At 37.7% G+C, this 27,387-nt stretch overlaps 1 protein-coding gene across 1 annotated transcript in view; it reads left to right on the forward strand.

Moving 5' to 3' along the window:
- The window catches only part of LOC128663085 (A disintegrin and metalloproteinase with thrombospondin motifs 2-like), a 914,348-nt gene extending 910,769 nt beyond the window's left edge, over positions 1–3,579 (forward strand). The window contains exon 22 of the mRNA XM_053717234.1: positions 659–3,579. Within this exon, the coding sequence (XP_053573209.1) occupies positions 659–1,101 (443 nt within the window). The 3' untranslated portion in view covers positions 1,102–3,579. The remainder of the gene's footprint in view (positions 1–658) is intronic.
- The last annotated feature ends 23,808 nt before the right edge of the window (positions 3,580–27,387 follow it).

Consider the following 27,387-nt stretch of genomic DNA (forward strand, 5'->3'; position numbering starts at 1 on the left):
AGTTTAGGTTTTATCTCAGCTTTAAAGGAACAGTCAACTCAAAAATGTCTTTTACCTTTTTCCAAGTTTTGCACAGCAAACATGGTTATATTAATATACTTTTAACCTCTGTGATTACCTTGTATCTAAGCCTCTTTTGACAGCCCCCTATTCACATGACTTTTTATTTATTATTTATTGATTTGCATTTCAGCTGCGTTGTGCAGAACCCACAGGTGTGAGCACAATTTTATCTATATGGCCCACATGAACTAGCAGTCTCCTGTTGTAAAAAGCATCTGATTCAGAGGCTGTCTATAGTGGCTTTGAAACAGGCAGAAATTTAGAGGTTTAAATAATATAAAGTATATTAATACAACAATGTTGGTTGTACAAAGCTTGGGAATGGGTAGTAAAGGCATTATCTAACTTTTTAAACCATAACAATTTTAGTGGTGACTGTCCCTTTAAGTAGTAAAGCTAGAACATAGTTGTTCTTGTACTACTAATCATTTTTATATTAACGCTAATTAACTGCATGCATATATCTATTCAGGCTATAAGCACAGGTAGTATGGAACATTATTTAGCTAAATATAAACAATATATAATAGCTAGCTCAGAATGACACCCATCAAACAAGATGCCTTAACACTATTTTTGTTACTTTTTCTTTCAGAGGATCACTGCCTTGGAGACAAGTCACTGTTTTGTCGTTTGGAGATTTTGGCTCGTTACTGCACCGTGTCGGGATATAGCAGGCTGTGTTGTAAATCATGCAATTCATCTCAGATTCTTACAGACTCTAATACAGTCAAAAATAATGATATAGAGAACCTCGTCTCTCCAATTCCAACCCCGCCCACTGTTCATTTAAAAAATTCATCTTTGTTACCCACTCCCATTTATAACGTAAATTCTTCTCAGATCAATGTAACAGAAAATCGACAAGATGTTAACACCTTTGAATTTCCATATAAAGTTAATGGGATAGACACTGACGTTCAACAGACAAACATTATACCACGAAGAAGGGCCACCTATGAAAAAACAAGAAACCAGAGGATTCAACAGTTGATTGCAGAGAAAATGAAACAGGAGACAGAAAGGAAACAAACATAATTACAATACATACACCTATCACCTATTCCATTTTGTAGACAAAAACACAGATTTCTATTGCATAGCAGCTTGATAAAATGGTGCTGAAATACAACCTCTTAATTGGATACTATTATGTTGGAAAGATATGGGCTAGATACATATTCAATTTTTATATATTTTGAAACAGTCTGTAATTCTCCCAAACATCACCATATCATATACAGACTCTGTATATCTCCAATTAGATAGACCCACAAACACGTATATAAGTATGTGTGTTTTTATATATATATATATATATATATATATATATATATATATATATATATATAAATAATATCATATACAGACTTGGAACTCTGTATATCTCCAGATAGATAAGCCCACAAACACGTATTTATGCATGTGTATATATATATATTTATATATATATATATATATATATATATATATATATATATATATATATATACGTGTGTGTGTGTTATTTCTTTATAGAAATTAATGAAATTATTATTATAGCCCATTTCTTTCCTACATTATAACCTGCTTGTAAAGTCATATTTGTGAAGCAATGCTCAAACATCTCATACCGTACAAACAACCAGAAGACACTTTACATTCAGTATAAACTTGAAAAAGAAGCCTTCTGTGAATAGAGAAAGCTTCAGTAAATATGACCTTATCACCCATTATTTTTATATTGATGGGTAAATGTGGTGCCAAAGGGTCATAGTGCAATATTTTTATTTTTTTTTGTTATAGGAAGTTAATTCGTTAATAGCTGCCTACCAATACGTAATGCCACTGTGACGTTTTCCTGTTATGTCACAATTTATTTCCAAAAATGGCTTGTTAACATTTTAAAGCCCACATTTCTGGAACCCAAATTGTTTGCATGTGCTTTTCATTTATGTAAACTGCTTTTGAAGTGTTTCAGGACCCGGATAATTTTGTTGACGGTTCCATTTTGAAAACTAGATGGAGTTATTTTGAACAATTATCAATAATTTTTTTTTCATGAACTGTGTATAAAATTGCATAAGCAATACTTAAGACAGTTTTAGTTTACACTACTGGATGATTTATAATTTTGTTTTTCTCCAAAAAACTATTTAGTTGCATTACAAATTGCCACTTTAATTCTGAAGGAAGTTGAACTTAACAAGTAGAAATATATTGAAGAGAAAAAACTATTTGCACTTATTTCTAAAATTTTCTAAAATGAGAGTTTTTAAAAAAATAAAAATAAATTACTTAATTAAAAATAGGTAGAGCTAGAAATTGTTTCCCTTAAAAGTTTATATTTTTTGTTGAACAAAAGCCTATTTTTAAGTCTTTAATTGCACAAGACAATATAATTGTATGTGCATATTTCCTATGTATTTTTTTTCCATTTGAGCAGATATGATGTTCAAATTGAAAGTTTCCTTTATTTAAATTTAATTTTGGTCATTGATCTGTGTAAAAAGTAGCTGGCTTTTGCTACTCTGCTTATCATTTTATTCTACAAAGAAAATTATGTTGTGTGTATAATATATTATTATTTAGTAAATTCAATTCAATGCAGCAAAATGTGATGATTTCAATTTTAATTGAAGCTTGATATGGTAACTGGATTATTAAAAATCACTGGAACACCTCAGTTTATCCAACGGGAATTTAATTCCATTTTCTGTTCATAATCTTAGAGAAAATGTTATCAAATTTGCTGTGCTTTGTCTGGCCTCATAGTTTGATATTTTATATTTTATGACAATATAAAATAAGCAGACTCCCCCTTAATACCAAGTTAATTGCTCTGTAACTAATATTTGATATAAACCACAGGAAAATGTTTTATACTTAAAGTAATGAAATATAAAACTAAAACACATTAATTAATAAAAATGCTGCTGTATACAACAATTACCACTAAGTCTAGATAAAAATGAACTAACTATTAGATATATAATTTGATTTTATTGTTTAAAAATGTTGGTTTCCCAATAATTTGCTTGGTAATATTGCTATGCAGGAGTTTCTGGGAAATATTCTAGATAATATTTTGCATACAATAACAAGATAGAATGGTGAAATGTATTTCCGTGCTAGGGCATTAAAAGGCAAATCTGCTTAAAATATATTGTACATTTTAGACAAGCTATAAATTACCCTATGGGTCTATAAAAAAAAATTGCTGCAAATTTTAATTGCATGATATATGTATTTACACACACGTTTTAAAATAAATGTTCTGGATATGGAAAGTCCTTCTTTCTCTATCTATAATACAGGTACAAAATCTTAAAATTCAGAAATTGAATATCCAGTTTATATACATGGTAAACAATGATCATATGTTCAGCTTTAAGAGAGCTTAACACACCACCCTTAGCATGAAAACAGTATTAAAATGTTTTTTGTTTGTTTTTTTATTTTTTTTGCTTTTGTCTATGGGTCACACCTGTAAACATTTATTTTTTCTAAATAAAGCAAATTTCTCATAAAACACAATATTATGTTATTCTTTATATGTAAACATCTTAAGTACAGGACATAATTTCCTTTCAATATGAGTAATTCTACTTACGTTATATTACTATGATAACAAAAGGTTTGTTAGCATCTAATGTCAGAACAAAATTGTATTAAAAAATTGATTTCTTCAGATTGTTAAAGCTCATATCAGTTTATCTTTACTGAAGTATTTTATGAATTTGGCCATAATTAAAATATGTGAAGCGTGAGTGTGAAAATCCTATTATATAAAAGGCCAAGTGTGTTTGTCCGAAGCTGTCATGCGCAGTAGAGACAGCACGAGGACAAACACACCTGACCTTACCTGACAATTCATGCTGTTTGCTGCAAAAGTGGGCATGGTCGGGCGGGGCAGTAGGCGTGACTGATGGGGCCATGGGCATGGCCGATGGGACCAGGCGTGGGCGGACATGTAAGGGTCGTGACCGGGCACGGTCGGCGCGACAGAGAAGGGAGAGACAAAAAGAGAAAGGAAAGAGCTAAAGAGAGGGGGAAGAGCAGAAGAGAGGGGAAAGTGCAGAAGAGAGGGGGGAGAGAGAGAGCAAAAGAGAGGGGAGAGAGACAGAGCAAAAGAGAGGGGGAGAGAGAGCAAAAGAGAGGGGGGAGAGAGAGAGCAAAAGAGAGGGGGGAGAGAGAGCAAAAGAGAGGGATGGAGAGAGAGCAAAAAAAAGGAGAGAGAGCAAAAAAAAGGAGAGAGACAGAGCAAAAGAGAGGGGGGAGAGAGAGAGCGCAAAAGAGAGGGGGGAGAGAGAGTGCAAAAGAGGGGGAGAGAGAGCGCAAAAGAGAAGGGGAGAGAGTGCAAAAGAGAGGGGGAGAGAGTGCAAAAGAGAGGGGGAGAGAGAGCAAAAGAGGGGGTGGGAGAGAGCAAAAGAGAGGGGGGAGAGAGAGAGCAAAAGAGAGGTGGAGCGAGAGAGAGCGCAAAAGAGAGGGGGAGAGAGCACAAAAGAGAGGGGGAGAGAGCGCAAAAGAGAGGGGGAGAGAGAGCACAAAAGAGAGGGGGAGAGAGCACAAAAGAGAGGGGAGAGAGAAAGGATTATTAAAAATCACTGGAACACCTCAGTTTATCAAACAGGAATTTAATTCCATTTTCTGTTAATAATCTTAGAGAAAATGTTATCAAATTTGCTGTGCTTTGTCTGGCCTCATAGTTTGATATTTTAGATTTTATGACAATATAAAATAAGCAGACTCCCCCTTAATACCAAGTTAATTGCTCTGTAACTAATATTTGATATAAACCACAGGAAGCATTTTTATACTTAAAGTAATGAAATATAAAACTAAAACACATTAATTAATTAATAAAAATGCTGCAGTAAACAACAATTACCACTAAAAGAGCAGAGCTGCCAAGTCTAGATAAAAATTAAGTAACTATTAGATATATAATTTGATTTTATTGTTTAAAAATGTTGGTTTACCAATAATTAGGGGTGGGACCGCTGTACTGCAAAAAATGGCCCATGTGAACGGGCTTTAGGACTAGTGTATATATATTTAGCATGGTTTATATATTTTTTTTTTGGTTCACTTTTAGCTCCCAATACTACTGCTAATTTAAAAAGTAACAATCAAGGGCCAGATTCCGAGTGATGCGTTAACAGTTACGTGCAAGCGATAAGGGGTTTATCACGGCTATTTGTGAGCATCAGGTTTTTCACTGGTATTACAAGTTGAAAGTAAACACATTACAAAGTACACTTACACTCATAAAAACACAATCTAATAGAAATTAATTTAAAAAAATATTGCACAAAAAAGTTTTAGGGGCTCATAGATATGATAATAAAAATTAATTTAAAAAAATATTGCACATAAAAGTTTTAGGGGCTCATAGATATGAGGTCTCAGGTGTTAGAAGGAAAAAAAAGGCAGGCAAAAGGCTTTAACATAGACATATATACATTTAAATCTCTAAAGGCACATATAAACACATAAATACATATGTAAACATATATAGACATATATAGAAGTGCATTGGAACCCTTTGCAGTAGATGAAAACATGAAACATTCCAATGTTCTGCACATAGCAGAATATGTTCTAAGTATTTATAAATAGAGATTCCTATATATCTGTATATATCTATACCTATATATAAGCATGCACAATGGGTATTGAAAAGAATCACCCCCCTTGGAAATAATAACATTTTGTTGCTTTGCAGCCTGTAATAAAGATAGATACAGTTGTTGTTTATCCAGTTGTAATTACTCAGTGTAACTTACAATATCCGAGTGAAAGATATAACACCAACATGTCAGGCAAAAATAAAGACAATTCAAAAACAGAATCACTGAGTTGCAAAAAGGATCACCCCCTTGTGTCAGTATTTTTTTAACCACTTTTCGCTTTAATTACAGCCTTTTGTCTGTTGGGATATGTGTCTACTAACTTTGCACATCTAGACTGTGCAATATTTTCCCACTATTCTTTGCAGAACTGCTCCAGTTCCGTTACTGGAACTGTTTGAGAGCATCGGGTTAGAGTGAGCACAATGACTTTTTACGTTTAACTCGTAATACCAGTGCAACCCAGCGTGCGGAAAAACTTTACTTCTAGCGCAATTAGTGCTCTAGCGAAAGCGTTAAATAGTGTTCCACTCATAATCTGGCCCTATATGATTTAGTTAAAAAGCGTGTTGGGTAATGCTCATATTAAGAGTTGAAAGTAACTGTTATCGCTCTTGCACTAACCCGACACTCACAAACCGCTTACTTCTAGCACAATTAGAATATTGCACGTGCGATAATGTAATACCCATAGAAGTCAATGTAGCAAAAACCTGAACTCATGAAAAGATGAATATTTCAGATTCCAATGTTCTTCACATAGAACAATATGGTCTAATTATTCATAGATACATATTTCTATATATATATGATGGTATTTTGGTACAATATATATCTATACCTATATATATATATATATATATATATATACATATATAGGAATATCTATTTATAAATACATAGAACATATTCTGCTATGTGCAGAACATTGGAATGGGAAATATGTACAGTAAATACACAGTATAACACTTTATTCAATATGAATATTGGATTAATATGTTTTTACGTTTTCATCTACTTTTTAGGAAAGAGCTCCAATGCACTTTTACTATTTATGTCTATATGTATACATATGTAGTTATGTGTTTATATGTGCATATATGTCTGTAAATACATATATACACAAATACAGAAATACATATATACACACACACATTTATATTATATATATATATATATATATATATACTATAATCACAGCCAAAATAATCGACCTGGATGCAGCGTAGGCAAGCGAAGCCTTAAAAAAAAACAAAACACGTAACTGCCCACAAGAAATAAAAAAAAATTAACTGTCTGCACGAAATAAAAAAGCCTAATGCCCTTACGAAGTATAACAAAAGAAAACTGACCTCCCGCACAAAGTATTAACAAACACCTAAAGCGCCAACCCCCACATCGCAAAATAATAAAGTAATTAACCCCTAAGTCGCAAATTTAACAACGCAAATAATAATTAAAATATTAACCGCTAAACCGCCAACCCCCACATCACAATAAACCTAGTTAACCTATTAACCCCTAAACCACCAACCCCCCACATTGCAATTAACCCTTATTAACCTATTAACCCATTAACCCCTAAACCGCCAACCCCCCACATTCCAATAAACCTAATTAACCTATTAACTCCTAAACCGCAACCCTCCACAATGCAAATAACTAATTTAATTACTAAGCCCCCTAACCTAACACCCCCAATTACATAAACTAAATTACAATTAAAATAAAACCTAACAGTAAATTACAAAAAATGTATCTAAAATTACAAAAAATAAAAAAGTCTAAAACTACAGAAAAAAATTAAAAGATAAAAAAATAAAAAACATTAAAACTAATCTCTATGAAAATAAAAAAGCCCCCCAAAATAAAAAAAACCTTATCTAAACTACAAATAGCCATAAAAAGAGCCTTTTGTAGGGCATTGTCCTAAGTTAAACCCCCCCCACCAAACCCCCCAAAGTAAAAAAAAACTAACACTAAAAAAAACTAAATTACCCATTGCCCTTAAAGGGGCATTTGTATGGGCATTCAGCTCTTTTACAAGCACATTAAATCCCTAATCTAAAAAAAAATAAAAAAAAAATACTAAGTCTAACCTCCAAATAGGTAATCACCGTTCCTGAAGTCCGACGGAGAAGGTCTTCTTCCAGGCGGCTCCAGCATCTTCTGTCTTTATCCAGAGTGTAGGCGGCGCGGAGCGGAGGTGCGGAACTCGCTTCCCCAATGCACGGAGCCTCAGCAGCGGTCTTCAGCGGTGGTGGTCCAAAGCGGCATGAAGGCTCCTCTTCATGCGATCGTCTGTCGCACAATGAAGATTAAATGCAAGGTACCCCATATTTATTGGGGTACCTTGCATTCCTATTGACTGAAATGTTTAAATCAGCCAATAGGATCAGAGCTACTGAAATTTCTCTTGTAAGATGTATCGATTCCACGGATTCATCCTTACTTGTGGGATATTCTCCTTCCCTACAGGAAGTGGCAGAGAGAGCATCCACAGCAGAGCTGTCTATATAGCTCCCCCCTTAGCTCCACCCCTCAGTCATTCTCTCTGCCTGCTTAACTGCTAGGAAGGGCAAAGAGCTATGTGGTGACTATAATGTTAGTTTTTTATTTCTCAACGAAAAGTTTATTATTTTAAATGGTACTGGTGTGTACTATTTACTCTCTGGCAGAAAAGGGATGAAGATTTCTGCAAGGAGGATGATGATCTTAGCACTTTGTAACTAAGATCCACTGCTGTTCTCACAAGGCCTGAAGAGTACTGGAAAACTTCAGTTGGGAGAACAGTTTGCAGGCTAAACTGCATATGAGGTATGTTCAGTCTATATTTTTCTAGACAGACTGTGTTAATTCTAGAAAAGGCTGGCAATATCCCCATGAGGGAAGGGTAAGCTGTATTTAGTCATTTTAATAGGAATTTCAGCTTGCTTGAAGGGCTCATTAGTTACTGGTGACACTGTTAAGAAAAAACTTTTTGTTTATTGATGCAATTATAACGTTTTCTGAAGGGACTAAAGGGCTGGTGACACTGTTAGGAAAAAAAAACAAAAACGTTTTGTTTATTGATGCATTTATAACGTTGTTTGAAGCGACTAAAGGGGTCATTGTGGCTTGGTTTTGAGTTTTGTAACTCACATGGTTAATTAAGAGACACTCTGGTGTTTCTCTGATAGGCCTCAAAACATTGAGTGAGGTGGGAGGGGCCTATTTTCGCGCCTCAGTTGCGCAGTTTCCTTTCCTCTGAGACATATCGCTGCTTCTCCTGAGTTTCCTGCTGTGTTTGAGGGCTGTTAAAGAAGTTTTTCCCCCACAAATTGTTCTGAAGGGCAGGTAGGAGCCACAGCAGAGCTGTGGCAAGGTGCTGAAAGTCTTTTTTACTGGGTTTAACGTTTTTTCAATCCGTTTTTGCCATTAAGGGGTTAATTGTTTATTTACATAGCTGTGCAAAGTTACTAAGTCTTTATAATGCTACTGTAAAAATTTTGTTAAGTTTACTGCTTTTTTTACACTGTTTTTCAGAACTGGTGCAGCTTTTTTTCTCTTAAAGGCACAGTACTGTTTTATTTCTAAGTGTTTTTTTACTTTGATTACAGTGTTTTCCAAGCTTGCTTGTTACATTACTAGCCTGTTTAACATGTCTGACACCAAGGAAAATCCTTGTTTAATATGTTTGGAAGCCATTGTGGAACCCCCTCTTAGAATGTGTCCCAATTGCACTGATATGTCTATAAACTAAAAAGAACATATATTAGCACTTAAAAATAGAGCAAAAGATGATTCTCAGTCAGAAGTAAATGAGGGTTCGCCATCTAGCTCTCCCTAAGTGTCACAACTAGTAACGCCCGCACAAGTGACGCCAAGTACCTCTAGTGCGTCAAATTCTTTTACTTTACAAGACATGGCCACAGTTATGAATATAACCCTCACAGAGGTTTTATCTAAACTGCCTGGTTTACAAGGAAAGCGGGACAGCTCTGGGTTTAGAAAAAATGCTGAGCCGTCTGACACTTTAGTAGCCGTATCTGATATGCCCTCACAATGCTCTGAAGTAGGGGTGAGGGATTTGTTATCTGAGGGAGAAATTTCTGATTCAGGAAAGACGCTTCCTCAGACAGATTCTGATATGACGTCCTTTAAATTTAAGCTTGAACACCTCCGCTTATTGCTCAGGGAGGTATTAGCGACTCTAGATGATTGTGACCCTATAGTGGTTCTAGAGAAATTGTGTAAAATGGATAAATACTTAGAGGTTCCTGTTTACACTGATGTTTTTCCAGTCGCTAAGAGGATTGTGAATATTATTACTAAGGAGTGGGATAGACCAGGTATTCCTTTCTCTCCCCCTCCTGTTTTTAAGAAAATGTTTCCGATATCTGACACCATGCGGGACTCGTGGCAGACAGTTCCTAAGGTGGAGGGAGCTATTTCTACTCTGTCTAAGCGTACAACTATACCTATCGAAGACAGTTGTGCTTTCAAAGATCCTATGGATAAAAAATTAAATGGTCTCCTGAAGAAAATTTTTGTTCATCAGGGTTTTTCTCTCCAACCTATTGCGTGCATTGTTCCTGTAACTACTGCAGCTGCTTTCTGGTTTGAGGCTCTAGAAGAGGCTCTTCAGATGGAGTCTCCATTAGAGGAGATTATGGACAGAATCAAGGCCCTTAAGTTGGCTAATTCTTTTATTACAGATGCCGCTTTTCAACTGACTAAATTAGCGGCAAAGAATTCAGGTTTTGCCATTTTAGCACGCAGGGCGTTATGGCTTAAGTCCTGGTCTGCTGATGTGTCATCTAAATCTAATCTTTTGAACATCCCTTTCAAAGGAAAGACCCTATTCGGGCCTGAACTGAAAGAGATTATTTCAGACATCACTGGAGGGAAAGGTCATGCCCTTCCTCAGGATAGATCAAATAAGATGAAGATCAAACAAAATAATTTTCGTTCCTTTCAGAACTTCAAGAGTGGTTCCGTTTCAGCTTCCTCTGCTACAAAGCAAGAGGGGAATTTTGCCCAATCCAAGTCAGTCTGGAGACCTAACCAGGCTTGGAACAAGGGTAAACAGGCCAAAAAGCCTGCAGCTGCCTCTAAGACAGCATGAAGGGGTAGCCCCCAATCCGGGACTGGATCTAGTAGGGGCAGACTCTCTTCGCTCAGGCTTGGGCAAGAGATGTTCACGATCCCTGGGCTTTAGAAATTGAGTCCCAGGGATATCTTCTGGAATTCAAAGACTCCCTTCCAAGGGGGAGATTTCATATTTCTCAATTGTCTGTAAACCAGACAAAGAGAGAGGCGTCCTTACGCTGTGTAGAAGATCTTCTTACCATAGGGGTGATCTGCCCAGTCCCAGAAGAGGAACAGGGGCTAGGGTTCTACTCAATCCTGTTTGTGGTTCCCAAAAAAGAGGGAACTTTCAGACCAATCTTGGCTCTCAAAATTCTAAACAAGTTCCTCAAAGTTCCATCATTCAAGATGGAAACCATTCGAACTATTCTGCCTCTGATCCAGGAAGGTCAATATATGACTACCGTGGACTTAAAGGATGCGTATCTACACATCCCTATTCACAGAAATCATCATCAATTTCTCAGATTTGCCTTTCTAGGCATTACCAGTTTGTGGCTCTTTCCTTCGGGTTAGCCACGGCTCCAAGAATTTTCACAAAGGTGCTAGGGTCCCTTCTGGCAGTTCTACGACCTTGGGGCATAGCAGTGGCGCCTTATCTAGATGACATCTTAATCCAGGCATCGACTTTTCAGCTAGCCAAGTCTCACACGGACATTGTGTTGGCTTTTCTGAGATCTCACGGGTGGAAGGCAAACATAAAAAACAGTTCTCTCTTCCCTTTTACAAGAGTTTCCTTTCTAGGGACTCTGATAGATTCGGTAGAAATGAAAATACTGAATCAAAACTCTTAACCACTTGCTGAACTCTTCATTCCATTCCTTGGCCATCTGGGGCTCAGTGTATGGAGGTAATCGGACTCATGGTAGCGGCAATGGACATAGTTCCTTTTGCCCGCCTACACCTCAGACCACTGCAACTATGCATGCTCAAACAGTGGAATGGGGATTATGCAGATTTATCTCCTCAACTGTATCTGTATCTCTTCTCTGGTGGTTGTCTCAGGACCACCTGTCTCAGGCTGGGGTGCAGTCTGGAACTCCCTGAAAGCACAGGGCTTATGGTCTCGGGAGGAATCTCTTCTTGCGATAAACATCCTAGAACTGAGAGCGATATTCAAGGTGCTTCAGGCATGGCCTCAGCTTGCTGCAGCCAAATTCATCAGGTTTTAGTCGGACAACATCACGACTGTAGCTTATATCAATCATCAAGGAGGAACAAGGAGTTCTCTAGCGATGATGGAGGTAACCAAAAAAATCCGATGGGCAGAGGATCACTCTTGCCATCTCTCAGCAATCCACATTCCAGGAGTAGAGAACTGGGAGGCGGATTTTCAAAGTCATCAGACTTTTCATCCGGGGGAGTGGGAACTCCATCCGGAGGTATTTACTCAGCTGATTCAGCTATGGGGCACACCAGAATTGGATCTGATGGCGTCGCGTCAGAATGCCAAACTTCCTTGTTACGGGTCCAGGTCCTGGGATCCCAAGGCGGTACTGATAGATGCTCTAGCAGTACCTTGGTCCTTCAATCTGGCCTACATATTTCCACCGCTTTCTCTCCTCCCACGTCTGGTTGCCAGAATCAAGCAGGAGAGAGCTTCGGTGATTCTGATAGCACCTGCGTGGCCACGCAGGACTTGGTATGCAGACCTAGTGGGTATGTCCTCGGTTCCACCATGGACCCTGCCAATGAGGCGGGACCTTTTAATCCAAGGTCCATTCTCGCATCCAAATCTAGTTTCTCTGCGTCTGACTGCTTGGAGATTGAACGCCTAATTCTATCAAAGCGTGGGTTCTCTGAGTCGGTCATTGATACCCTGATTCAGGCTAGAAAACCTGTCACCAGGAAGATCTATCATAAGATTTGGCGCAAATATCTTTATTGGTGTGAATCCAAAGGTTACTCGTGGAGTAAGATTAGGATTCCTAGAATATTGTCTTTTCTCCAAGAAGGTTTGAAGAAGGGATTATCAGCTAGTTCTCTAAAAGGACAAATATCTGCTTTGTCTATTCTACTACACAAACGTCTGGTAGATGTTCCAGACGTTCAAACTTTAGTCAGGCTTTGGTCAGAATTAAGCCTGTATTTAAGCCTGTTGCTCCGCCTTGGAGCCTAAACTTAGTCCTTAGAGTTCTTCAACGGGTTCCGTTTGAACCTATGCATTCCATAGATATTAAGCTTCTATCTTGGAAAGTTTTGTTCTTAGTTGCTATCTCTTCGGCTCGAAGAGTTTCTGAGCTATCTGCTTTACAGTGTGATTCCCCTTATCTTATTTTCCATGCAGATAAGGTGGTTTTGTGTACCAAACCTGGTTTTCTTCCTAAGGTTGTTTCTAATAAGAATATCAATCAAGAGATTGTTGTTCCTTCTCTGTGTCCTAATCCTTCATCAAAGAAGGAACGTCTGTTGCACAATCTTGATGTGGTTCGTGCTTTAAAGTTCTACTTACAAGCAACCAAAGATTTCCATCAAACATCTTCATTGTTTGTTGTTTATTCTGGTAAGCGGAGAGGCCAAAAGGCTACGGCTACCTCTGTTTCCTTTTTGCTGAAAAGCATCATCCGTTTGGCCTATGAGACTGCTGGACAGCAGCCTCCTGAAAGAATTACTGCTCATTCTACTAGAGCTGTGGCTTCCACATGGGCTTTTAAAAATGAGGCTTCTGTTGAACAGATTTGTAAGGCGGCGACTTGGTCTTCGCTTCATACTTTTTCCAAATTTTACAAATTTGATACTTTTGCTTCTTTGGAGGCTATTTTTGGGAAAAAGGTTCTACAAGCAGTGGTGCCTTCCATTTAAGGTCCCTGTCTTGTCCCTCCCTTCATCCGTGTCCTAAAGCTTTGGTATTGGTATCCCACAAGTAAGGATGAATTTGAGGACTCGATACATCTCACAAGAGAAAACAAAATTTATGCTTACCTGATAAATTTATTTCTCTTGTGATGTATCGAGTCCATGGCCCGCCCTGTTTATTTAAGACAGGCATATATATTTTTATTTTTAAACTTTCAGTCACCACTGCACCCTATGGTTTCTCCTTTTTCTTCCTAACCTTCGGTCGAATGACTGGGGGGTGGAGCTAAGGGGGGAGCTATATAGACAGCTCTGCTGTGGGTGCTAGTGCTCTCTCTGCCACTTCCTGTAGGGAAGGAGAATATCCCACAAGTAAGGATGAATCCGTGGACTCGATACATCACAAGAGAAATAAATTTATCAGGTAAGCATAAATTATGTTTTTATTGGCTGATTTGAACAGCCAATAGGATTTCAGTAGCTCTAATCCTATTGGCTGATTTCAAAATTTCAGCCAATAGGAATGCAAGGTACGCCAAATTGAATGCGGTACCTTGCATTCAATTTTTAGTGTACGACGGAGATCGGATGAAGAGGAGCCTCCACACTGCTTTGGACCACCGCCACTGAAGACCTCCGCTGAGGACTACCGCTCCGGATCCACCCATCAGGAAAGCCAGCTCTGCACCTCCGCTCTGTGCTGCCTTCGCTCCGGATGAAGATAGAAGATGATGGAGCCACCTGGAAGAAGACCTTCTCTGCCGGACTTCAGGAACGGTGAATACCTATTTGGGCTTAGTATTAGTTTATTTTTTATTTTTGGGGTTTATTTTATTTTTAAGATTAGGGATTTAATGGGCTGTAAAAGAGCTGATTGCCCTTTTAAGGGCAATGTCCATACAAATGCATCTGTAGGGGCAATGGGTAGCTTAGGTTTTTTTTAGTGTTAGGTTTTTTATATTGGGGGGGTTGGTTTTATAAATAAAAGAGCTGTTTAACTTAGGGCAATTCCCTACAAAAGTGCTATTGGTAGTTTAGTATTAGATTAGGGGGTGTTTTTATTTGGTGGATTTTTTATTTTTATAAGGGTATAAGTTTAGGTTTAAATATTTTATTTTCACTCATTTTACTTTTTTTTTGGTAACATTAGCTTGGGGTGTTTGTATTTTTTTTTAAAATAGACTACCCTCTGGGCAGGCTTATCGCCTAGTATATATAGATAGATAGATAGATAGATAGATAGATAGATAGATAGATAGATAAATACAGGACATATACATCATTGTCTCACCTTTCTGAGGATGATCTAACCTCGGTTGCATCTAAAGGTGAGCTTTATTGCAGTCTCCATAGTGCTGCCATTACGAGTTACTGAAAAGCCTCCTTGTGCTGTGCATTATGGTGCGTTAAGCTCCATACAGCACAGAAGCCAAGGGCTGAGTTTACGTGCTTGCGCATGCTTTCCCCCATAGACATCAATGGGGAGAAGGTGTTAGAAAAAAAACTAACACCTGCGATTGTGGAATGGCAAATTGCTGTAATGCAACCCCATTGATGTCTATGGGGGAAAGAAAGTTACGTTTAAACCTAACACCCTAACTTAAACCCCTAGTCTAAACACCCCTAATCCGCCGCACCCAACATCGCCGACACTAAATAAAGTTATTTAACCCCAAATCTGCTGTTTCCCGCGACACTAAATATAATTATTAACCCCTAATTTGCAGCTCCCCGACATCACTGACTCTAATAAAAGTTATTAACCCCTAATTTGCTGCCACCCAACATTGCCAACACCTAAATAAACCTATTAACCCCTAAACCACCGGCCCCCCACATCACAAAACACTATAATAAAGTATTAACTCCTAAACCTCCAGCCCCCCACATCGTAACTACTAAACTTAACCTATTAACCCCTAAACCTAAAACCCCCTAACTTTAAATTAAAATTACAATATAACTATCTTAAATAAATAAAAACATGTGAAATAAAAAAAGTTTAAACTATAAATTAACCTAACATAACTATTCTAAAAAACAAACAAACTACCAATTCAAAAATATATATTACAAATATAAAAACAGCTAACACTATGAAAAAAATTAAAAATCTAAAATTACAAAAATAATAAACACTAAATTATGAAAAATAAAAAACAAAATTATCAAAAACAAAAACAATAACACCTAATCTAATAGCCCTATAAAAAACAACCCCTAACCTACAATAAACTACAAATAGCCCTTAAAAGGGCCTATTGTAGGGTATTGCCCTAAGTTAAACAGCTCTTTCACCTTAAATAATTACTAAGTCCCCCCTAAAAGTAAACCCCACCCACCCAACCAACCCCCTAAAATAAAACAAAACTAACTTTAAAAAATCCTAAGCTACCCATTGCCCCTATAGGGGCATTTGTATGGGCATATGTCCTAATCATATTAGATCTTACTACTGGTTCCAACCAACATTGGTTACTAATATGCTTTACTTTTAAAAGTAATCATTCTAATAGGACCCAACTTTTATCTTTATAATTTAAATGCAAGTCTAGAATCCTTTGCAGTCTCTCTCTCTCTCTCTCTCTCTCTCTCTCTCTCGTTCTCTTTCTCTCCTCTGTTCTCTCTCCTATCTTCTCTCTCTTCTCTCTCTCTAAAAAGAGTTTATAGTTTATATAAAACTCTAGGGAATATATTCATTTCAGTTGTATTAATTCTTCCAATTACTGATATTTTCTTATTAGACCAGGATAGTAAATCATTGATCATTTCAGTTTTATGATTTACATAGTTACATTGTCTTCATTGAGCATGTTTAGAAGATACCTATGTATTTCAGGGCTTTAACATCTTTAAAAGGGGACTTTTTAATCAAAGAATCTAAGAGATCTTTATCCAGGTTTACATTCAATATTTCTGATTTGTCTATGTTAACTGAAAAATTAGACAATATACCAAACTTTTTAAACTTTATCAATATTTGTTTTAGTGAATGAGTTGGATTGGAGAGACTAAAGAGAATGTCAGCAAACAGTAATAATTTGAATTCCCTATTTCCAACTTTTATGCCTTCTACTTTTTAATTTTGTCTAATACGGGATGCTAATATTTTGATACATAGTATAAGTAATGATGTAGGAAACAGTTCTGAATCTTCCTCATTTATTCTTATTCTAGCTGATGGGAGTTTATATAAGGCCATTATTCTATTGATCAAAGCAGATCCAAAGCCAAATTGTTCCAGTGTTTTCTCCAGGAAAGACCAGCTAACCTGGTCAAAGGCATTTTCTGTATCTGTTGACATTATAACTGTTAGAATGTTTTCTTTTTCTACATATTTAACTCTACATATTTATTCATGATGGTATTGTCCCTAGCCTCCCTATCTTTCACAAAACCCACTTGGTCTATATCATTTAAATATACAATTAAAAAAATATGAGTAACAAAGCAAAACATAATATTTAAGTAAATAATGAATGCCCAGGATAAAAGGTCTGCTCCAAAGACCTAAATAAATATTTAACTAATACTCTTGATCCCTGAACTTTTTTAATATGCACCATCAAAAAGTGTTATTTAAGAAATATTAAACTGTATGCTGAAAAACTGAATAAATTTAATAAACAGAAGAACAAGCATACAAGTTAGATTCACATATAAAAACACACAAATAAGACTGGGCGTCCCCAGTCCATAAAATAGATGACGTTAGTTATAATCATATATGGCACATCAGAATATCATGAAATAGATGAAATGTGCAATAAGGCATATACAATTGTATGCAAAAGTTTAGGCACCCCTGACAATTTCCATGATTTTCATTTATAAATAATTACGTGTTTGGATCAGCAATTTAATTTTGATCTACCAAATAACTGAAGGACACAATAATATTTCAGTAGTGAAATTAGGTTTATTGGATTAACAGAAAATTTGCAATATGCATCCAAACGAAATTAGAGAGGTGCATAAATTTGGGCACCCCAACAGAAATATTGCATCAATATTTAGTAGAGCCTCCTTTAGCAGAAATAACAGCCTCTAGACACTTCCTATAGCCTGTAATGAGTGTCTGAATTCTGGATGAAGGTATTTTGGACCATTCCTCCTTGCAAAACATCTCCAGTTCAGTTAGGTTTGATGGTTGCCGAGTATGGACAGCACGCTTCAACTCACCCCACAGATTTTCTTTCTTTCTTTTTTTTTAACGTTTTTATTTCATTATAAACATCATACATAATATGAAAAGAAATTTAAATGACCGATGGCAGATATTCATTATTATCTGGTCATAATTATACATATTACATTGCATTACACACAGCATAAATCAAATGAACAAAAGCATGTCGTACAAATGAAAAGAAACAGGTACATCACCTATATTACTCCAGTGGTGAATTAGTAATAAAGCTCACTAAATGTAGCCTATATTCATGCTTTCAGTTTGTCTTGCTTTACCACATTCCAAATGCATCCATCCTACCTTGGTCTTCATCGTTATATACAACTTATAACCTGAGTAATTACTTCCCTCCTGCGAGGGTGGGAAGAAAGAAGGGGGGTGCAGGGAAGGAGGAAAACAACGAGGGAGAGAAAAAAATATAAAAAAGGGGAGGGGGAGAGCCTAGTCGTTTGTGAACCAATTAGTGGGGAGAAGCCCTTGTTCTAATTGCTGTTGGACCCAGCTAGAGTTTTTAAAGGGGAGGGAGAGTTGACATTGGGCTCTTTTAGGCAAAGAGTAGATGTAACACTTCCATTTGTTATAGAACCTGGCAATTTGTTTAGGGTTAGGATTTTTCAGATTAAACTGTTCCATCACACTCTGGTACTGAACATTGTTAAGAAACTCTGTAAAGTTAGGTCCTTTCTTCCCCTTCCACGTCTTTAGTATTAGGTTCCTTCCAATCAATATAAGTAAATTTATAAATCTAACATTGGGCAACTCCAGAGAATATTTGCAAAGAAAAAGTATCTGCAACAGATTCAATTTAAATCGTATTCCTAAAATCTTGCAGCCCCAAAAGATAACTTTTTGCCAAAATTGGTAGATTTTTGGGCATGACCAAAAACAATGTACAATATCTGCTCTACCAAAACCACATCTAGTGCAGTTTCCTTGAACCTGTGCCCATTTTGCCATTCTAGCTGGGGTAAGGTAAGCCAAGTTTACTATTTTCAAATGCTATTCTTTATAGCTATTTATAACCGTTGCTTTCGAAGCTAGTATCATACTATGTATTAATATTTCACTATCTACATCGACTCTTACCCTGCTCCACTTTTCTTTAATATCCATGATGTTACTTTCTCCAGATAGTTTCAATAGTATCTTATACATTGAAGAGATGGTTCCCACCCCCTCCTGGTACTCCATAATCACAGCCCTCAAATCTCTAGTGTCCAGGTCTGGGCCTGTTTTATGTCTTAACTCCCCAATCCAATGTCTAGCCTGAAGATAGGCATAAAAATGAGCTTTTGGAAAATTATATTCCTGCGACAGGTCTAAAAAGCTCTTCGTTATCAAGGTTTTATCCTTGCACATTTGTGCTACATACTTTAATCCCCTCTCCACCCATGTTCCATAAACCGAGGTACCTACTCCAGGGGAGAAGTCCGGATTGCCTATCAACGGAAGGAACTTTGGCATAATTTACTTTAATCTCCCCACACATTTGCTGCCATGCACTTATAATGTATTTGAATGTGTACAACTGAGCAATGTTACTCGGGGGTTTAGCCGCCGGATAATGTAAAATTGCTTGTGGCGCAAAGGGTGCTATCATGCTAGTTTCTATTTCATGGAATGTAACCCACTCTTTTTCTACAATCCAATCTAGAGCATATTTACAGAGGGCTGCATAGTTATAAAGCTTGACATTTGGGCAGGCCAAACCACCATATTTCCTCGGTAAGGTTAATTTGTGTATGGATATACGAGGCTTCTTATCCTTCCATAAGAATTGATTAAAAATCCTATTAAGGAATCTAATGTATTTTTTATACAGAAGGAGGGGGAGATTTTGGAGAAAGTACAACAATTTTGAAAACAAGACCACCTTAATTAGCATAATACGTGCTGTCATCGAGATTGGAAGATCACCCCATGTCTGTAATTTATCTGCCATTCCTCTGATACACTGAACAAAATTTAAGCCATACCACAGCTTTGGATTTCGTGCCAACGTAATCCCTAAATATCTAATCTGTTCTGCTTCCTGAAAGGGATGTGCTATAGGGTTAGTGGGTTTACATATCCATAGGAGTTCAGATTTCTCATAGTTTATTTTATATCCTGAGAAGGAACTTAATAGGTTAAAAAAACCTAACACACTTGGGACCGAGACTGCAGTATTACTCAAATAAAGAAGTAGATCATCAGCAAACAAGGACAACACTAACTTTTGCCTACCTATATAAATACCTTGTAATTCTTGCCTCAAGAGAATCGCTAGAGGCTCCAGTGCTACATTAAAAAGTAGTGGTGACAGTGGGCAGCCTTGTCGCGTACCTCTTTTTAAAGGGAACCTTTCTGTGATATCTCCGTTCACTATAATCGCTGAAAATGGTGCCCAATATAACTGTCAAATAATCTGGTGAAAACTCCCGTAAGGCCGAACCTCTCCAAAGATGTAAAAAGATGATCCCATGTAATGGAGTCAAATGCTTTTTCAGCATCCACCGTAAGAATGGTAAGGTCCGATCCGACATAGGAGCTCCTATCCTTTATTTTATTCCAAAAGGCATCCAGCACCAGCTGGGCCTTACGAAGATTTTTGACCGGGTTCCTGCCTGTCATAAATCCTGTTTCATCTGTATGTATGATATTTCCTAGGCAGGATTTCAACCTATTTGCGATGATGGTAGTAAGAATTTTATAATCCTGATTTAATAAGGATATTGGCCTATATGATGCTGGTAACTCTGGATCTTTACCTTTCTTGTGATCAGTACTATATTAGATTCAGCAAACACTGCTGACTGTGGATGATTCTTAATAAAGTAATCATTAAAAAGTACACACAGATTAGGAGGGATCAGATCAATAAGTAGTTTATAAAATTCAGCTCGAAGTGAATCAGGCCCTGGAGACTTTCCTAATTTAAGTTTTTTTATCATATTCACTATTTCTATTATCGTGATAGACTCACTTATCCTCTGCAAATCACTCTTCTCTATTTGAGGAAGTTTTATCTTCTGCCAAAACAGTTCTTTGCTCACATGCTCGATCTGTTTTGCTGAATATAATTCCTGAAAAAACTCAAAAAAAGCCTCCCTGATTTCTGCAGCCTCTGTAATTCTATTATTTTTGTACTTCAGGGCTGCAATGTAATTCTTTGACTGCCTGATTTTCGATATTCTAGCCAGGTACTTGGCCGAAGTCCCTTGTATCCCAGCAAAAAATGCTTTCTGCTTTTGTTCTTCTAATATTGAATATTGTTTAAGATATATCTCTCGTGCAGTCTTACTGTCTTTATATTTATTCCATGAAATCACTGAAGGCTCATTAATATAGTTTCAATAGCTATTTCTAAGAGTATTGGAGAGTTGTTCTTCCCTCTTGATCCTAATAGTCTTGGTCCTAACCAAATATGCTTTAATCTCCCCTCTAAATACTGCCTTAGCGGTTTCCCAGAATATCTCTGGTTTATTCCGATATTTGGCGTTCTCCTCATCAAACTGTCTCCATCTCTTCTGGAGCCACATTTTAAAGTGCACATTATTGACAAGATATTGTGGGAAAAACAGCCTGACATTGTTGGTTAAGAGAGGATCTTTTAGCCTTATTTCCAATGTGATGATAGCATGGTCAGAAACTACTATTTCCTGTATACTTGACTTAATCCCCAACCTCATTAGCTGTTTGGCCACCAAGAAGAAATCTATTCTTGAAAAGAATTTGTGTACCCCCGAGACGCACGTATACTCCCTACTATCTGGATTCTGGGCCCTCCATATGTCCTGAAGTGCAAGCTTCTTACATAACCTCCGTAATATTCTTGTTTCTCTGGTTTTCCTAGTGGTATTTTTTACTTTAGATCTGTCTAAAATATGTGAGAAGACCATATTGAAGTCACCTACCATCACTATATCCTTCCCTATATGAGGAAACAGTCTCAAACTGATATTCTCCCAAAACTCTATATCCACAGAATTAGGTCCGTATATATTACAAAAAACAAAATTGCTCCCATTTATATTGACTTCTATAATTTGATATCTCCCGTTAAAATCATTATCCATTGAAACTATATGGTACTTCAGATGCTTATGGAACAGTATAGCCAAACTTCGTTTCACCTTAACATAGGGAGTGAAAACCACTTCTCCGACCCATTTACATTTGAGTTTGGCAGCCTCTGAAGGCTTCAGATGAGTCTCTTGAATGAAAGCTATATCCGGGTTTTTAGCCCCAAGATGTCTAATTATTGGCTTCCTCTTCCTAGGGGTTGAAATCCCTCCTATGTTCCAAGACACTAGTCTTAGTTTAACCCCCCTCCCCCAGGAGTATTGACACTCATCTACTAGCAGGAATAGGCCTGACCTGAAATGTTTAAAACAGTAATTCAACAATGTTCTTTTATGCATAGCCTGAGAGCTACTGCTCCCTAAAAACCATAATAATGAATAAACAATCACACTTTCATACATAAACTGAAATATGTTCATTCTGGTGTAAAATTGAAAATAATCATTTTAACCTCCGCATTAATTACCAAATAATATCTTAGCCTTCTACCGTGAAATCTTATTCGACCCCTTGATTCTGGCAAAAGGCCTGAATTTCTTCAGGTCTGCTGAAGATATTAATTTCACCTTCCCTATCAACAATAATCTTGGCCGGGTAGACCAATCTTGCTTTAAAATTGGCCTTGATCAATTTAAAACAAAATGGTGCCATTTCCCTGCGTTTATTCTGGGTTTCTACGGAAAAATCCTGAAATAGGAGAATTTTGTGTGACCCAATCATAATCTTGTTGTTTTTGCGATAAAGCCTCAGAACATGAAACTTATGTTGGCAGTTCAAAAATCTAATAATCACTACTCTTTGTTTGGCTGATCCATCAGGGTTCTTTCTTGCTATTCCCAATCTATGGACTCTTTCTACTGGTATCCTTATATTGTCAGCATTACTGCCGACCAACTGGGGTAATGTAGTAGAGGCAAAACTCATTAGGTCCTGAAATTCCCCAGTCTCCGGTAACCCTACCTCCCTGAGATTATTACGGCGGGACCTATCTTCTAATTCTTACAGTTTCCGATTAATTAAACTTAACTTTCTTTCCTGGGAGTTCACTACTTGATCCATAGCTAGTGACCTATCTTCAAGGTCAGAGACCCTTGTTTCTAATTCATTCATTCGGGCAGAAAACTGTTTAACTTCACTGGTTAGTAAGACCATCTCCTGTCTCAATGAGTCAAATTGTGGGGTTATAAGTGCTGAAATTTGTTGGATTAACATTGTATTATCCTGATTTGCCATACCTATTTCACTATGTGCCTCTAAAGTACTATCATTAGGTTTCAATTTCTTGTCTTTCTGTTTTGGTGGCATAGTGGGTGAATTGGTTTTGGGGTGCGAGATAAATCTTTCCATAAACAATCAGTAGTGATAAAGTCAGTGGTGGAAAAAAAACAAAAAAAAACAGCAACAAAAAAGGAGAGGAGGAAAGAAAGGGTGATACCTAGTGGGTCAAGCCACTAATTAGATCTGTGTGCTCGTGAGGAGAATCAGTTAATCTACTTGTGAAAGTGGATTGTGAATAAATAAAAAAATTATGACAACAAATGTGTTTTTATGTTTCTTTCTGGATATCAAAATGTGTGGGCCTAAATAATACTTCCTTTTGGCAGGTAGCACAGTCCAGACTATCTTTAGTAAGATTCACCTTGAGTGGAGAGCATATTACTTAGCTTCCCGTTCAGGGAAATCAGTGCATATAGTGAGTTAGAAAAAAAAACAGAGAGAACCTTAACATAGGGTCCCTTCAGTACTAATTAATATACAAAGATCAAATGGTATGTATCAAAATTCTCTACAGTCAAAAACACCCTAGAAAATAATCTAAATGCCTAGACAGAGCTTTACTAACCAACCCTTTTTCTTTACCCCTCCCTACTGTTTATTAGCAGCCTCTCCCCCCCTGTACTGCAGGGATTAAGGAAGTATTTATAACCTAAGTCGACAGGATCTTAGTGTCTCAGACCAGAAATGCATTCTATCTATTGGCCCAAAATAGCAACCCCCCTCACGGAAGGTCTTTGCCTATATCTCTAGGTGGGCAATCAAAAAGATAACATTGCTTTCACAAAACCACAATGCACACTTGAACCAGATATATCCTTACAAAACTGCTATACATGAGGTAAGCCTTATACAGACCAAGGAAAGGGAGAGAAAACAGCAAGAATATACATCTGCAATTGTTACAATAATAGGCGTCTAATTTTGTCTTAGGTTTAATAAATGTCCAAAGTCCAGCTAGAAGGAAATGGGTGAAGAAAGATTTCTTATAGCAGGATTAGTACTGGGATTAGTGCGACTATTGCAGCAGCTTGTTATTTCACTGTCTTCCTCAGCCACAACCAATATTAAATTTTTGATAGCTATTTGGCCTAGGAGACTTTCCAGATCTTGACTCAGAGCATTTATATCCTCTATTCAAATATCCAAGGCCTTGTTGCTTTTAATGTCGTATTCTGCTGTAAGCGTTTAGCTTATTTTATACAGTCTCCTGTTACTGGCATTCTTTTGTTAAAGAGACAACTCCTGTTCTTTTTATTGGATTGTTATACTGCAGTCTCCTTTTAATGCCTGTATACGTCAAGCCAGTGTTAGTATAGCAGCCCAAAGCGTAGTTCGTTATTTAAGTAGTATGCAGCAAAAGTCAGTCTTGCAGAGATTATATGTCATCTCAATCTAGGCTACCTTCCAGACACCCTCTTTCAGGCTGTTGTAACCTCCATTCTAATAGCCAACACTTTGATAGACCCTCCTATTATTATCAGGGGAGCTCTTAATGAAGACCCCCTGCTCTCGGTATCTGCTTGGTCAAAGTTATTTTTGAACTTGCACACAACTCATCCTTTTTGCATAGGTTTGATATGATTCCATCCAGCCTTTCATACTTTCATATTCTGCGCAAGAAAAAGTCACATACCCAGCTCACACTTTTATTTATACTCAGCTCCCCCTACTCGTCCCTGCAGCCAACACAGCCAGCGATATAATATCCACATTCACTGGTACCTTAATAGAGTATGCACACTCTCGGTTACTTCCCGGTTATCCCTCGGTCTCGGTCCTCAGCATTTTGCTGCCAGGTATACGTATGAATGCAGTGCTCAGTACATGCGTCTGTAAGCTTGTCCAGCTAGGAGCAGCACTTTGGTTCTTTCACCGAGCACTTAACTCTTTGTTTCCCAGGACCGACCGCCACTCTGTGGGTAGGTTTAAGCTGCTGTCTGGCCCTTGGCTGCCTCTCATCAGGAGGCTTCACTTACGCCAGCAGGGGGAACTGGCAATAGGACTGGGTATGAAATAGAACGCCAACGAGTGTAGTGACTCAACAGCTGAGCCAAATTGCTGTATGAGTAGGTTGACCATATTGCCACTTTAAAAAGGGACACATATGAAAAATACACATATCAGGGCTGTTTAAAGAAATGTTTTGAATAATGTTCCATTATAAGAACCCTGGCAATGTATTTTTCATATGTGTCCCTTTTTAAAGCAGCAATATGGTCAGCCTATGTATGAGACTTCCGGCGCTGCAAAAGGTAGGTCCGGGCCAAGTACACTCGATACCGGCCAAGGACAGAAGGCGGCTTGGGGAGTTCGATAATGCTCTTCAGTGTAGAACCTTGCGCTAGCACTCCACACCACAGCTAGCTCCACCCCCAGAAGTCGATATCAAGGATCGCCCCTCACCCCACAGATTTTCAATGGTATTCAGGTCAGGGGACTGGGATGGTCATTCCAGAACATTGTACTTGTTCCTCTGCATAAATGCCAGAGTAGATTTTGAGCAGTATTTTGGGTCATTGTCTTGTTGAAATATCCAGCTCCGGCGTAACTTCAACTTTGTGACTGATTCCTCAATATTATTCTCAAGTATCTGCTGATATTGAGTGGAAACCATGTGACCCTCAACTTTAAAAGAGATTCCCAGTACCGGCACTGCCCACACAGCACCACAGCATGATGGAACATCCACCACATTTTACTGTGGCTAGCAAGTGTTTATCTTGGAATGCTGTGTTCTTTTGCCACCATGCATAACGCCCCTTGTTATGACCAAATAACTCAATCTTTGTTTCATCAGTCCACAGCACCTTCTTCCAAAAGAAAGCTGGCTTGTACAAATGTGTGTTTGCATACCTCAAGCGACTCTGTTTGTGGTATGTATGTAGAAAAGGCTTCTTCCGCATCACTCTCCCATACACTGAATTGTTGAACAATGCACAGTGACACCATCTGCAGCAAGATGATGTTGTAGGTCTTTGGAGGTGGTCTGTGGGCTGTTTTTGACCGTTCTCACCATTCATTGCCTTTGCCTCTCTGATATTTTACTTCTGATCTTAACAAGAACTGTGCCTGTGGTTCCCTTTAAGGGACGTCATCCAAGATGGAGTCCCTTGAATTCCGATTGGCTGATAGAATTCTATCAGCCAATAGGAATTAAAGGGTAAGAAAACCTATTGACTGATGCAATCAGCCAATAGGATTGAGCGTCAATCCTATTAGCTTACCCAATCAGCCAATGGGATTGAGCTTGCATTCTATTGGCTGTTCCAATCAGCCAATAGAATGCAAGCTCGATCCTATTAGCTGATTGGATCAGCCAATAGGATTAAAGCTCAATCCTATTGGCTGATTTTTTTACCCTTTAATTCCTATTGGCTGATAGAATTCTATCAGCCAATCGGAATTCAAGGGATTTTATCTTGGATGACGTCCCTTAAAGGGAACCTTCAGTGTACGGCTGGGACCATATGAAGAGGATGCTCCGCGCCGGATGTCTTGAAGATGGACTCGCTCCGCGCCGGAAGGATGAAGATAGAAGATGCCATCTGGATGAAGACTTCTGCCCGCCTAGATGATGACTTCTTGCCGCATGGATGAAGACTTCTCCCGGCTTCGTTGAGGACTTCTTGCCGCTTGTATGAAGACTTTTCTTAGCTTTGTTGAGGACTTCTTGCCACATGGATGAGGACTTCGCCGGCTGGATGAGGATGGATGTCCGGTCTTTCAAAACTGTAAGAGGATCTTCGGGGGTTAGTGTTAGGTTTTATTAAGGGTTTATTGGGTGGGTTTTATTTTTAGCTTAGGGTTTGGGCATGTAAAAGAGCTGAATGCCCTTTTAAGGGCAATGCCCATCCAAATGCCCTTTTCAGGGCAATGGGTAGCTTAGGTCTTTTAGATAGAATTTTATTTGGGGGGTTGGTTGTGTGGGTGGTGGGTTTTACTGTTGGGGGGGATGTTTGTATTTTTATTTGCCAGGTAAAAGAGCTGATATCTTTGGGGCAATGCCCCGCAAAAGGCCCTTTTAAGGGCTATTGGCAGTTTAGTTTAGGCTAGGGGTTTTATTATTTTGGGGGGCTTTTTTATTTTGATAGGGCTATTAGATTAGGAGTAATTAGTTTAAATATTTGATAATTTCTTTTTTATTTTGTGTAATTTAGTGTTTATTATTTTGTAATTCAGTTAATTGTATTTGATTAATGTAATTTATTTAATTTTAGTGTAATGTTCGGTTTTACTGTAAGACAGGTTAGG

The sequence above is a fragment of the Bombina bombina genome, chromosome 6 (assembly GCF_027579735.1).
Source record: "Bombina bombina isolate aBomBom1 chromosome 6, aBomBom1.pri, whole genome shotgun sequence".
In the NCBI taxonomy this organism is placed as follows: Eukaryota; Metazoa; Chordata; class Amphibia; order Anura; family Bombinatoridae; genus Bombina; species Bombina bombina.